Source organism: Balaenoptera musculus, chromosome 8 (genome assembly GCF_009873245.2).
Source record: "Balaenoptera musculus isolate JJ_BM4_2016_0621 chromosome 8, mBalMus1.pri.v3, whole genome shotgun sequence".
NCBI classification, from domain to species: domain Eukaryota; kingdom Metazoa; phylum Chordata; class Mammalia; order Artiodactyla; family Balaenopteridae; genus Balaenoptera; species Balaenoptera musculus.
In genome coordinates, this window is record NC_045792.1 from 3,496,905 (window position 1) to 3,511,635 (window position 14,731).

The window sequence follows — 14,731 nt, forward strand, 5'->3', positions numbered from 1 at the left end:
AACTTAGAGCAACAGTCAGATCGAATAGGTTCAGGAACAGCATAGGAACATCTTGCTCCCTTTACCCCTACTCTGCTCTTACTGTGTGACCAGTAAGCTGATGCAGTAAACAAATTTGCTCACCCGACAGTATGAGACGGCCCTTGACGGCGAGAAGAGCAGTGGCCTGCAGCAGCTGGCCTACCACACCGTGAGCCGCCGTTACCGTGAGTTCCTGAATCTGCAGACCCGTCTGGAGGAGAAATCCGGTCTACGAAAGTTCATCAAAAGTCAGGAGTTACCCCAGCCCCAGAATGCCTGCTTGCTGTTCACATCGAGCCACCCTGATCTGAGAGGCCGGAGGCCTGTTGGTTTGCGGGGAGGGTGGAGGGGGAGCGTGCAGCCTCAGGGATCCTGTGCTCCCCCAGTTTGCTTTTGGGTGTTTTGGGTTTTAGTGCTGGACAGTGCTAATGACATCCTTTGCGAGGTGCTTCTTTGCCACAGAATGCTTTGTTCTGGGGCCCCATCTAGTTTAAGCTTAGGAAGGAAACTTGCACAGTCCACTTGTGCCTGTGAGGTGGTGTGAGGTGCTAAATTAACTTTTCCAAATTCATAGATGGATTGCTCTTAGATATTAAAATATTATCTAGGAATCCTTGCCAGCTTTCCTTGAACAACAGGCTTTTTGGTGTGCTGTTTGGTACTCGTGAGGCACAGGAACAATAAGAAAACATAAAATTTTACTCGAAAAATAAGCTAGTAAGCAGCTGCTTTGTTTTTTAAAAAAACGCCAGCGATCACTCAAACATTTTAATAAGTTTTGGCATAAATTGTGGATTTCAGTTGCACATTTTCTTTCTTAATAACGATAATTGATACTGAAAATATATGCCCAGTTCTCTACTAAGCACTTTATACTTACTAACTCATTTAGTTCTCATAACAGTCTATAAGATAGATACTATCATTATCCCCATTTTACAGAAAAGAAACAAAGAAAGATTAAGCAAGTTGCCTAAGGTCATTATTGTAGTAGGGCTTGGAGCCAAAATTTAAACTTCTGGGCCCTTATTCATAGCCACTATAGTGTTTGGCCTCTTATACCTTAATATTATCATTAATAATGAAAGTAGGTTGTCTGTATTATATTCCTGGGGTATATTTGGAACTCCTGAAGTAAAAAAAGTCCCAAGGAAGGGAGGACCCAGGGGAGGGACTCTGAAGGGATGAGCCCCAGGCCTTGGGACCCAGCTCCCTCGCCAGCCTCGGGCCGCCTCTCAGCTCCACCCCGCAGGTGAGGGAGCACAGATCCCCGGGAAATGCGTTCAGCAGTTCTATTTCCTTTACATACAGGATGCTTTTTATATGGAATGGCTCTTAGTGAATGTTAATGAATTAACTTTTTTTTTTTAAGATGTGAAGGGTCCTAAGAAGCTCTTCCCAGATCTTCCATTTGGAAACATGGATAGTGACAGAGTGGAAGCCCGCAAGAGCCTCTTGGAATCATTCCTGAAGGTCAGCACCCTCTGCTCTCGTTCTAGCCAACGGACAGACACCCAAGCCAAGGTGGAGAGAGCTGGGGACCAGAATTTCTCTTTGAAGTCCTTCTTGTGTCTCTTGCAGCAACTCTGTGCCATTCCTGAGATCGCTAACAGTGAGGAGATGCAGGAGTTCCTTGCTCTGAACACAGATGCTCGTATTGCCTTTGTCAAGAAACCGTTCATGGTCTCCAGAATAGACAAGGTACGAGCGGGGCCGCCGTGCTCAGCCTTAGTTTCTCATCAGTGTGGAGGCGGGGGTGGGAGACGCACACCCAGCAGTAAGTGGAACACGCACTGGGATTTTCAAGACCTGTTGCCAGTATTGGTTAAGTCGTCTGCTTGCCGAACGACAGTGACAAGCAGCTAATGAGGATACGATACCCCCGCAGTCGGTGTACACACGTCTCCCAGGGATGTCATGGCATTTTGATTCCAGGGGACGGACGTAAGGGTGCTTCTGCATCTCCACAGATAGGTGGGGCAGGAAGGTCTCTCCCGGAGACGAAGGTCATTCCCAGGGTCGGTCACTCAGGAAGGAGCCCTAAGACAGGACACCGAGCTGGACTTAGGTTTGTGTCGTGATTCTCTGCTGGAGAACAGAGTGTGAGAGAACTGTACCTTCTTCAAGATGGTAACTCAGAACCTTCGGAGACGGTAGGAGAAGGACATTTGAGCACCACACTGGAGCCTGTGAGCCGAGGTTGCCAACTGATTTTAACGCCTCCAGGGCAGAAGGCTGAGGTTTCTGCTTATCAAAACATGCCTATGTTTTAAGAGGTTAGAGAACACTGACTTTTGTGGCAGAAGAGGCCTCTCCCTCTTCTCGTCTAGACTTCAGGGGATAAAGTGATACAGTGGAACTTCATGTGGTGGTAGTTAGGAGACATTCAGTGCTGTGAGGAAAAAACTGCAAATCAGAAAAGGATAAACGAGGTAAAATCCCCAGAGTTCCCTGCAGGTGTGTTCATCCATGCTGATGTGTTCCTTCATTGATTTTTTCAACATCCGCCCCCTGCACGCCTACTTAAAGCCACGTACTGTACGCGTTGCTGATGATACAGGAGTGAACAAGACAGATATGGACCCTCGCCACAGACTACCATCCTGTGAGCCGAGAAGAGCGAGTTGTATTTTCTCAGCTACGTTATCCGCATTCACGCGGTTCTCTGTGTTCTTTCCCTGGGTTACTGTCCCCCGGTCTTTACTGTGGTCCTGCTTGACCATTTCAGCCTTGCCTCGGCTGTGCTGGCTGTGCTCGTGGAGGACTAACACGGAATAAGGTCAAGCAAGTGCCGCGCTGCTCTGAGCCAGCAGTGTTAATTAATGAGCCAGAGGCACCAAAGGAAAAGTAAATGTCTCCTTCTGTTTTGATATTTTAGGGTTTCATTTGTTTGTTCGTTTTTCTTTTTAGCAAATGTCTGTATGTCATTTTCCCATTCTGAGAAATAGAAATAATTCTTACTCTTCAGTGAGGATTGTTTCATTTCGTCCTTATGAGTAGAGAAGTTTATATCAATTCCAGATTCCTTAACTTTAACCTGAGTGATTTTTGTTATTCTTTCTCTAGTTAAAGAAGAGAAATTGTTCGAATTAACTGGAAAACCAGATTTTTTACTCTGTGTGAATTGCTCTGAGTATTTTTATATCACATATGTTTCTAGAGTGTATTTCTTATTTTGATAATCTTTTTCACTCTTTCTTTTCTCCGTATATTCCTATCTATATTCCTTCCACTTAGTCACATCTTGGTGAAAGTATTATTAGTTTGGAAACGAAAAATCATTCTTCTGTATGAGTACTTCCCTGGTGGATCAGTGGTTAAGAATCCACCTGCCAATGCAGGGGACCACGGGTTCGAGCCTGGGTCCGGGAAGATCCCACATGCCGCGGAGCAACTAATCCCGTGTGCCACAACTACTGAGCCTGCGCTCTAGAGCCCACAAGCCACAACTACCGAACCCTCGTGCTGCAACTGCTGAAGCCTGCACGCCTAGAGCCCGTGCTCCACGACAAGAGAAGCCACCACAATGAGAAGCCCGTGCACGGCAACAAAGAGTAGCCCCTGCTCACCACAACTAGAGAAAGCCCACACGCAGCAACAAAGACCCAACGCAGCCAAAAAAAAAAAAAAAATCATTCTTCTGTATGAAAAGAAAAATACTGAAAATGAAAAGTATTTCACCAGCCTGTAGAACTCCCAGATTATTATTTATCCCATTGTTTTGGCTTCTTTACCATGACATTGTTTGTCTTAACTCTGTGAGGAAAAAGATTTTTATGGCCAGAGAGAAAAGGGGAGAGAGTTTCCACTAAGTCATTAGCTAGTGTCTGTGTGGATAGATAAGGCTCTGCTAGATAGGCCAGCCGTCTACTTGTCCTGGGTGCAGAAAGCACCTTGGTGGTTTCTGTCTGACCCTGCATCTCTGACCTCTGCAGGTGGTGGTGAGCGCTATCGTGGACACCTTGAAGACAGCATTTCCTCGCTCTGAGCCCCAGAGCCCCACAGAGGAGCTGAGTGAGGCCGAGACAGAAAGCAAGCCCCAGCCAGAAGGCAAGAAGGCTACCAAGTGAGAAACCATTCCCAGTTCTCAGGTTGATCCCCAGTTTTCAACCAAAGCCCATTCCCACTCTTAGGCCCTAGAAGAGAGGAGATGGGTCATACCTACCAGTTTTTATACAAAGCCAGACCACAGACTGAGCCTGAGATCCTGCATAGGCACACTTGCTGAATGTTTGTCTTGCCATGAGAACCCAGGGCCCAAACTGACCAGGGAATTTTGATTAGAAGGAAAATTCTGGAATATGGATATTCTCCTTTTTTATTCCCCTGGAAAATTGAGATGTTTCTTTCCCTTTAAGAATTAAGGCTTATGACTGATCTCTGTTTGTCATCGTTTCTGGAAATCTTGGCTCAGAAGTTGAGTGTACTAGCGGTAAACAGAAATGGGCTAGAATGGACACCTACAGGGCCGATTTTAGTCACTGGCTATTGCTGCTACTCTCTCCTGCACTAGGGTCCCAGGTGCTCTCTGGCAGCACTCCGAGCCAGCATGTGGAGAGGGACGGCACCACACTTCCCTTCCTGGACACTTTGTATCTGTATCTGGGCCATTACGAATGGAGAGAGAGAATGGGGGATGGGGGGTTGTAGAATGTGCGTGTGTCTGTCTGTCTGTCTTTGTGTTCATGTTTCATGGGCCAGCAATAACTCACAATTCTTAGCCTTTTTTTTTTACTGGGCCCATATTTGAAGGGTAACCATGGTGCCTGTGCTTATAAGAACCCTATTCCTTGAAACATTGAGGTTAGCACTTGTGGTTCTTTCCCTGGTTTTATTTGGAACACAAGGGGAATAGTGGATGTGCAAAAAGGTGTGAACAACAAGGACAATCTTGGTCTGTGCCACTTGTCTGTTTAATCTTCAACAAATTTTTAACGAGTGCATAGTATGTGCTAGCCACTCTTCTAGCCTATGGGAATACAACCGTGACAGACTGGTCCTTATTTTACATTAGCAAAAGTCCTTTTGCAAACGCAGGGTAGGCATAGCTTAGTGCAAGTGTTGCACTGTATATTAAGAATTGCAAGAATATGTATTGTTTGGGGGTTTTCAGGGCTAGGTCTCTCTGACCCTGAACCATAGTAAGCTCCTAAGAATAAGTATGGGTGTTCTTGTTTTGTGGTATTAATACCTGTCAGCCCTTTTGTATGGGGATCAAGACCATGAATTACATACTGTTTCTGCTCTTCGTTTCTGTACCAGGTCCAGACTGAGGTTCTCATCCAGTAAAATTGCTCCAGCACTGAATATAACTGAGGCACACGAGAAGATTCTCTATTGTCTCCGGGAAGGCAGTGTGGTAAGAAGCCCCTGGAGAATTCTTGGACTTAATGCTGGGATGTTGAACCTGCAGTTATAGGCAGCTGAGACAGTCTCCAAAATCAGGAAGGACTTAGGTGCCTTCCTAAAGGACTTAACCATCTGGATCTCTGATTTTTATTCTAGGAGTATTTTCTCAGAGTGGTTTGGAATTCCTACTAGTTCTGGGTTGGCAGGTTGGCTTCTCAAGAGCTGTGGGCTTGGAATAATGGATGAGAGAATGAGAAAGCCAGTTCCTGGAAGAAAACCCAAGTTTTTGTGGCAAGTGAGACTACAGAGGCATTGTTTTCCTTGCAATTTAGGTTAAAAAAAAAAAACTTAGGTGGTCACAGAGTCAGTGGGTCCTCTACTCATGACACTTACAGGGAAGGAACAGCGGAACCACTAGTGCTGCCGTTGCCCTGATGCTTTCTACGTACTTCATGTGACGTGCCACTTGCTCTTTCTTCAGGAGTCAGAGATCCTCTCCATGTCTGGGATGGAATCCTTTATTGAAAAGCAGACAAAGTTACTAGAAACGCAGCCAGCAGAGGCCCCAGGAAAAGATTCTGAACACATCTCCGAGGGATGTGTGGATGACTGCGTGTCAGATGCAGCCATGCCGGCCCAAGACCTCAGCAACAGTGATCCCGGTAAGTGACAGAGAAGGGAGCCAGGGTGCAGTCCACCTGGGACCTGGGACTGTTGGGATTCGTCGCTGCAGTTTCTTGTCTGTTCAGCTGAGCAAGCCAGGTGTTAAACACTTAAGTTTGAGGTACTCTGCTGGGATTCAGAGAGGAATACGACACAGTCCCAGAGCTGAGTCGAGCAGAGGAGCGTGGCACGTAAACAGGGAGTTCCAGCAAGATAAGATCCACGGTTGTAATACCATCGTTATTTATTTTTGGCATGCTTTGGCATATCTTCGGACGACTCCCTTTATTTAGAAATTTTCTTCTGTTGATGTCTGTGGTGCCACTTCCCTGGTTCTCTTTCTGCCTCTCTTGTGGCCCCGCCTCAGTCCCCTTTGTTGGCTCCTCAGCCTTCCAGAGCTTTATTTTTGGCTCTCTGTTCTTACTCTGCGCATTCCTGGGTGATCTCATCTGTTGGTTGGTTTCAACCCTAACACATACGCTGGTGACGCCTCAATACTAGAGGTGTATTTCCAACTGCCTACTGGAAATCTACACTTAGTTGTACTATAGGGCAGCTGAAATACAGCATTCACAGAATGGAATTCATCTTTTCCCCTGGATCTGTTCCTTCTGGTTTACTTACTGCCGTGGCAAATGACACCACCAAGTTACCCAAGGTAGAGCAGAGAGGAAGAGGTGAGGACACCACTCTCGCCTCGTAAGCATTTGAGGCAGGGCAGGTTTACTTCCCAGCAGTGCACATGTTTTCTGCAGAGGAAAAATTGGGAGCCCTGGATATTAGTAGGTTTGCTGAGCCAAAACTTTTTCTAAGAAGAAAGTTTTTCAAATCCCCCAAAACAGAGGCTCCCACTGAAAATAAAAGGTCACAAAATCTTGGGTTCAGAAAAGGAAAAAGGGCTGATTTCACCACTGTTTCTCAGGTGCCCACAGTCACCTGACCTCTGCTCTACGGACCTCAGCTTAACTCTATGAAAAATCTCTGTTCACAGAGCTTACATCTCACTGGTTAAGTAAATGAAGTGTTACGACAGCAAAATCATCAGAGAACTCTTAAGAAATTATAAATAAAATGGGATGGGTAAAATAATTCTAGCCAAATTCAAGTCTTTAAATTTTGAACATTATATCTCTAAAGGGATAATTTATGCCTGAGCCCTTCTACCAGCCCTGAGAGACTCAACATGTTCACGTGGTAGATAATTTACCACTTTCATCAAGAGGACCTGGTGCCTTGTTTGTGTTCGCTTATTTTTTACTGCTATGACTAATTGTCACCACATGATGGCAGCTCTGGGTAAATGCTAAACCTGAGAAAATGATAGAATTGAAGAGGGTGAATAAGGAATGCTATTTTCCAAGGAACTGAACATCCCATTTTGAGCAAATGACTAGAAAGTAGACACATCAGCTCCCATGCCCCCTTGAAATACAGTGCAGAAAAAAGAAAATATATACTGAATGGGATTGAGAAGAAAGTAAGGTTCAGTTCTAGCAGATTTATCCAAATTTGAAATCATTCATGTTCTAAAGAACCCTTAAGCAAGAAGTGCTGGGGCCAGCTGGTGCAGAGAATACCCATTGGTCCTAGGCTAATAAAATGATTGTTGGTGATTAATTATAACATTAATCACAGCTGTAGCTGCGGTTACAGCTGAGATTTATTCAGGAACAGTATGTATTTCTGGGGCAGTTTCCTGGGAAGCAAATCAGAAGTGACATGGGACCCCATGAACAGGGTTAGAGAACAGTGCTTGCATCCATAAAATACATCTATTTAAGAGAGTTCAGCTCAGCCTGGGTATGAGCGTATTTGTGGTCCTTCCAGTCTTTGGAACAGGAAAGAAATGAGTAATTGTCATAGCATTTTACCAAAGGTGTAGTGTTTTTCCTACAGCCACATATTATCTCAAAATCAAACTGAAGTCTCCTGGATCCTAACCCATCAGCTCTGTGTAATGGAGATGCTTTCAAAGCAACTTTTTTATGGAAAAGTGAATCTCAGGTCTGCTGCTCACAACATTTCCTTGCTACTTTGTGGAGGCTAGTGGAATACAAGGATGGAAGGGAGTGGACCTTGCCAGTTCCCGTTAGTCACCAGTTGTGAGCACTTCCTTGGAACAAAATGTATTCAGCTTCCTGGGGGAAGTACAAAAGAAACAGAAGCTAGGGAGGCAAAATAATTGTATGCAAAATCTTTTTAAAGATAAGCAATACTTACTAAGTGACTAAGGAACATAAAAGAATTGTAAAGAAATACAGAGCCTATTGCTGAACTTTGTAGAAATGAAGTAAACATCTCCTGACTTGAATACAGATAGATTACAAAAATTTAAGATGATTGATATAAAGATGGAGAAGACCCAGTGCACTGAAATGTGTTCCTCAAGTATGGGTCTCTTCTGAGTTACTCTTGATGCCATTTCATTCCCCAGGAACAGAGACGGAGTTGGCTGACACAGCCCTGGATCTGCTTCTCTTGCTGCTGATGGAACAGTGGAGCTGGCTGTGTACGGAGAACGTGCAGAAAGTTATTCATCTCATCTTTGGGACCCTGATTCAGAGGTAGGACTGCTTCACATTAGAGTCTCAGGTTGGACAGGGGTTGGATGTGATGCCTAATTCTCCACTAGAAAGGGAAAGTATAGAGTCCAGGAAACCTGTGGCCATAAGAGAAGATAAAATCTCTGTTCTAGGGGTACAGGGATGAAGAGTGCCTGGAGAGTACCACCTTGTCGTCTAAAGCGTGAATGGGTCTGCTTCTGTAAGACTTCTGGCATCATCCACTGAATGACAGGCACCACCTGTGATCTCAGATACTTCAGCTGAACTCTTCCTCCTCTAGGATCAATTCTCCACCCAGTTTTACCCCCCGGCCCTATACCTTTCACCTTGTTACAGTGGATGTGTCTCTTAACTAACAGTGTATAGTCACTGTGACGATAAGCAACGAGAAAGACAAGGAGAAAACTGGTCAGTGCTCAAAATAAAGATTATTTTCTCCAGGAGGGGTGTACATATTCACTACTGAAGAAGCACTTACTGACACAGGATGGTAAGGAATAAAAGGATACTTAGATTTAAAACTTGAATTTTATAATTCAGGCTTTGTGATCCCAACACCACTTGAATCTCCTGAAAGATTTGTACATAGATGGAGTTTTTAGCTCCTGACTTCCTAACCATGAAACTGATGGCAAGCTTTGCTGAACTGAAGAAGGCCAGAGACACTGTCTCTGAACCAGACAGACACAGTAGTGCTTGAGCTTTGGCCACTCTTGCATGAGACATCCTGGCAGATCCCAGAGTAAGAAGAAGCCAAATCCTGAACTCTTCTGTTAGCATGCGGCTCATGCTAATAGGCCACTCCAAAAATAAAAATAAAAACTTAAAGAATTATGTATCTATTCTGCAACAAGTAGGAAATCCATTAACAACAAGCAATTAAATTGCCCCTTCCACACTTAAAGTTACATAGGATCAGGGAGTCTTAGTAAGGTTTCATCGTTAGGAAACTAAGTGAAAGAAAAGGATGCACGTTTATATTTGCTGAGTGTTTATCAATTCCAGCACCTGACCTCTGTTGATGTATATTTTCTTACAGCAACCAAGTGAGGTAGGTAGTCCCATTTCACAGAATAAGAAAGTAGAGCTTGGCAAGGTCGGCCAACATACCCAAGGCCATAGTTAATGACATAGTGGAATTTGAAACCGGATGTGCACAACTTCAAAGCCAATGTGCTTCTTCCTATGTATCGCAGCCTGAAGACCAGTCTCCGTGTGAAGCCCACGTGTAAAATGCTGACTGGTCTCTGTGCCTCGCTTTCACCCTTGTCCCTCCTCCATACTCAGCTCTGCCTCAAGGCTGCTTTTTCTGAAAAGCAAATATGAACATATATCCTGCACTTAATATCCATCAGGATGCTCTGTTGCCTACAAGAGTGATTTTCCCAACATGCTTTCCAGAGTTTTAGGGTTCCACAGAGGCACTTCAGAAGCCAACTTGGAAGCCAGGGGGAAAACCGAGTGGACCATTTTGATCAGTTTAATAGACTGGGGGTCTAGGTAAGGTTTTGTTTGAAAAAGGGCTCCACTGTGTTTACAATATATATTCATTTATTATGGTAAAATTCCACCGCCTTTCTTAGGTGATCTGGTCCCAGCCTTGTCTCCAGCTCTCCCTGTGCACGCCATCCACCGTGGCCTCAGCACTCTGTGGGTGCTTTTCCTTCAGGCCTCTCTTCGTCCTCTTGTCTCTGCCTCATTGTCTTCTTCACTCGTTCTTTTCCTGCTCTCTCCCTGTGTCCTGAACTTCCCCTCTTCTTGTCTGCTTGGCCTACTGCTAAATATTTTTCAAAAACCAACATTCAACGTCATTTATTCTGTGAAACTTTTTATGGCATCCTCTCCCATTTTTCCCTGGATCTAAGGAGTCTTCTTCTCTAATCTCAAAGTTTTGATAATAATACTTAACACAGTATATTAGAGAAATGGTCTACTTTCCCAAAACCAGTGATTCACCCAGCGTATCAGTTTTCCCCCAGGGTATTTGGTGACATCTGGAAGTACTTTTGGTTGTCACAACTGGGGAGGGAGGCAGGCTGTGGCTAGAGGCCACGGATGCTGCTGAACGCCCTGCACACAGAGCGCCCTCTCCGCCCCAAACAGCAACGAGTTATCCTGCCCCGAATAGGATGCATCTACGCCCTCAGTAGTGCAGAGGCTGAGAAACCCTGCCCTAGACCAGTGGTTCTTTAAGGGCCAGAACTGGCTTATGTCCCCAGCAGCTTCCACAGGGCCTGGGACATAGAAGATGCTCATTAAAGATTGGACAAAAGAATAAACATTTCCCTTCTCATTACCTTTATACTGGAAAGTAGAGTCTTCGTATGTTTTGTTCAGTCACGTGTGAATGTTGCTGATTGAGGCTTCATTTCTCTTCCTTTGTTAGGCTTACCTTTGCTCACCTTCCCCCGAAATGGGAACATCCTAAACGAGCTAGTGTGTCGTCGTTGACTCCCCACCTCCTGAAGTCATTTACATGATAAATTGGTTTCAGAACACAAGAAATTATTCAGTAGTAACAGAAAAGTACAGATGAATCTGGAGAAATTCAAAAAGGAGTGAGATTCATATATTAAAAAGGTAGGAAGGTTACCTGAAGTTTGAATAACTCAGAATATTAAAGAGCTTGGGCCAGAAAGAAGAGAGAAGTGTATTTGGGGAATAACAGGAAGGTCATTGAAGAGATGGTATTTTATGTAGCTAGGGAGCTTTAATACAGGAATTAAATCCAGGGGAATTGCAGGCTGTGAGAATTCCAAGCCGGGTTGCGTTACCTCAGTGGGCGATGATCATAAATTGTCTCGTGATAGGGAGGAGACAGTAAGGTGGAGGGTGGGTTGTGAAGTAAATAGATGGTGCTCTCTAGTGTAAGCTGTTTCTTGACCTGACTGTAGACATGTGTAAGCCTGAATTGTGGCAAACATCCCACTTTACCTTAAAATACTCCTCTCTCTCTCCAGCTGGGTGATTGTTTTGGTCTTATTCCTTTATTCACTGAAAAAATATTAAGAGCTGGTCAGTATAAGACATGGTGCCTACTTTTACATATTTTACGGTTTAGCGGGGGTGAGAATTGAGGGCCTTATCCATGATCACAAAGTGAATGCTTGGTGAGGGTAGAAATCAAACCCAGGTCTTCCAAAGCCCAAGTTCTTATCCACTTCAGTGTACTGCGACTCTGCTGTCTTTAATCTCTCTGAGCTTCGGAATAGTGATGATGTCTATCAGTAGGTATCTAGGTGCATAGAACATGTCCAGTAAATGTTAGGTCTTCATGTTTGCGCTTCAGGAAAAGGAAAGAAGGGTAAAAAGTGCATTCTGTTTCTGATTCCTCCAGCTAGTGGCCCCAGATTCTCCCCCCTGTTCAGGAGGCCCCACCCGGATCAGTCTCCTGCTGCAGCATGCATGCGCTGCTCCTACTGTGCCTGTCTCTGCGACTGCACACAACCCCTGTTCTTCTACACAGGGCCGCGTATGAGGCCTTTCGAGGTGACTTTATGCCAGTGGGCCCATTTGCGAAGGCGACAACCAGAACCTCCCCGCTTCTGACAGCAGGCGGCAGGCCACCTGGTCTCCCTGCAGCACAGACAAGCACAGGTTCTGTACAGGGTGCGGCACTGTTCTCCAGGTTTACTGGTGCTGCTGGAATCAAGTCGCACCTTTCCTCACGAGAAGAACTTGGGGTCAGGCTAAGTTCCTCCCCTTTCCGTCCCCATACCCTGACAGTTCCACTGGAACCACACCTGGTTAGCTGGGTAGATGGCTGTCTGGTGAATGTAGCTCCTGCCATAAACAAAATCAGGGAGAGGGCTTGTGGCTGAATTTCCCTTGACTTTCTTCTCTTTTCACTTTTTTTTTAATTGGGTGGCATCTTTTTTTGTTGTTAAAGGGAGAAAGTTCTGAATGTTTATAGTGAACTTGAATGAAGCCAAAATGAATACTGTGCAAGAAAGGAATTCTGTGGCTAGTTACTTTTGGAAAACTCTCTGTAACTGTGGTCTGTTAACCTCTGTTCATCCTAGGTACTTCCAAGTGATGACATTTTGTACTTGTTGAGTTGCCCCATATTTCTTCCTGTCAGAAAGTTCTTATATCTAATAAAACTTTATTCTTAAGCCCATTTTGTTTTGTATGAGCTGCAACAGAAATAGGAACACAGCTGTTGACACCCTCCTTGCCCTGAGCCTCTACAAACTAGAATTAAATGAAGTCTCACTCTTCCCTGTTCAAGGCCTTTCACCTTTCTCTATAAATCATTACTCCCAGCTTTTTTAATGATATACTTGGCCATCTTCTCAACTATCTTGTGTTGGGTTCACATTGTTCTTGAAGCTTCCTTAAGATAGCAGTCAAGAAGTCATGGACATCGGAGAAGGAATCCCAGTGCCCACCCCGCAGAGGCTCAGAGGATCTGATGCCTGTGGCCCATAGTCTATACCAGCAAGTTCCGTGTGCATGGTACACATGGAAAAGACAGGGCTTAGTTCAGGGTTCAGAGTGTAGACATTAATAGTCTTACCAGCTTCAGGATTTACCATCCAGCAAACTTTTGTTGAGAGTTTACTTTGTGCAGACACTGTGCTGAACACTACGAGCATATCATTGAATGCCCTTAAAAGCCGTGTGAAAGACCTATTATGATCCCCACCTCAAAGATGCAAAGGCTTATAAAGAATTGTGGTTATTCATTCAAGATCACAGAGCTAATAAGTATACTACAGGCACAATCTGAACCCAGGTTTGTCTGATGTTCAGCTACGGTGACTGTCTCTCAGGATCAGATGTTTGCCCTATGAGTTGAAAGGGTAAAAGCCAGCCCAAAAGTCTTTGATTCAAAGCAGTATACATTCCCCAGGAGGAGACTGCCAGTCAGTTTGTAAAACAAAAACTGCATTTCCACGTACGCGCACTCACATACAACACAGTACTCTGCAGCAGCCTGAAGTCGGCCCATGTTACTTGTCCCCTGGACAGCTCGCATTTTTATTTTTAAAAAGAGGTTCATGCAGTGCTACATTCTTGGGCTTTATTTGCTTTGGTAAGCAAATACGCTGGAATGTGATACCTCCCCACAGCCGCGGGCACCTCCTGCTCCGCCTGTCCTTACTACCCCAGAGAGGTGTGGCTGGTCCCAGCCAGGTCAGTGCTGACCTCTCCAAGACTGTCCCTGTGACTGCTGCTCAGGACGCAGCATGTCTGTTCTCTCCCTGAAGCCACTTGTGTCTGAGCCATATCCTTTTGCAGAATACTCGGATTCTCTTTCTTTAAGTTCTAAAGAGAAGGAGAGTTGGTGTTGATGCCACAGGTAGCTACCACCACTTCTCTGGTTATCCTGAACACACTGCCATCCCTGATGGCATCTAGACTTAGACGCATCTCCTTTTAAAAATGTCGTCATTTTCCAACCTCCAGCATTATCATCTCCAAGAAGATAAGTTAATTTCTTCTGCTTCCAGCTTTCCTTATTCTCCTTGCTCCCTTAAAAGACCTATATGCATAACTAACTGCCTGGGACGCCAGGGACTGCTGCCAGATCAGAAGCATGCACTCTCTCACTTTTTCCCTCTCCTGCACAGGCTCAATCTCTCTCTCTCTCCCTCTCTCCCCTCCCCTCCTCCCGCCTCCTTCTCTATCTCTGGCCTGCAAGGGAAAAAAAAGAGAGAGAGTAAATTCAACCTTCTGACCCCTCGTTCCACGCCAAGGTTGGAAGAGTTCTGATTTGAGACAGGCTCCATAAATCTCCCTTGATTGTTGGTGGTGTGGAGGGAGAGGGGGCAGGGAGCTGAAGAGAAGTTAGATGCCCAAAAAAGGCATCGTTAAGTCAAAGGGAAGTCTTGCACACATGCGCGCCTGACCTCGTGTGTCAGCTTCTGTGCTGGGAACATCCAATTATGTAAGAAGGAGCACTCCTTATTTGGAGTTAGAGTCTAAGGGAGGGGAGAGGAGTGGGGGTAGCAGTCCAAGCCAAGGAGTGAGTCCAGCTTGTGTAGACTGCTCATGTCCGAAAACAGCAGAAACTGACAGTATCCCTGCAGGCATGAGAATCAGGTTTAGGGAACCGGACACGGACTCAGACATTGACTGGGTTGGAGGGAAAGAGGAGAGATGTACTGTGCTCCATTGATGGTAGAAGG

The 14,731-nt window shown here is 45.1% G+C and overlaps 1 protein-coding gene across 13 annotated transcripts in view; it reads left to right on the forward strand.

Annotated features, from left to right (window-relative positions):
- The window catches only part of SNX19 (sorting nexin 19), a 49,079-nt gene that overhangs the window by 4,117 nt on the left and 30,231 nt on the right, over positions 1–14,731 (forward strand). For 11 of the 13 annotated variants that reach the window (XR_005020828.1, XR_005020830.1, XR_005020829.1 and 8 more), the window contains exons 2-8: positions 131–269; positions 1,394–1,494; positions 1,603–1,722; positions 3,957–4,087; positions 5,284–5,380; positions 5,852–6,032; positions 8,468–8,597. Coding sequence is in view for 9 of the 13 variants with exons in the window: in XM_036859428.1 (XP_036715323.1) it covers positions 131–269; positions 1,394–1,494; positions 1,603–1,722; positions 3,957–4,087; positions 5,284–5,380; positions 5,852–6,032; positions 8,468–8,597 (899 nt within the window). In the remaining 4 variants the exon portion in view is untranslated. Of the gene's footprint in view, positions 1–130; positions 270–1,393; positions 1,495–1,602; positions 1,723–3,956; positions 4,088–5,283; positions 5,381–5,851; positions 6,033–8,467; positions 8,598–8,728; positions 9,041–10,983; positions 12,713–14,731 lie in introns of those variants that run through there. The other 2 variants (XM_036859434.1, XM_036859433.1) reach the window with 2 other exon arrangements.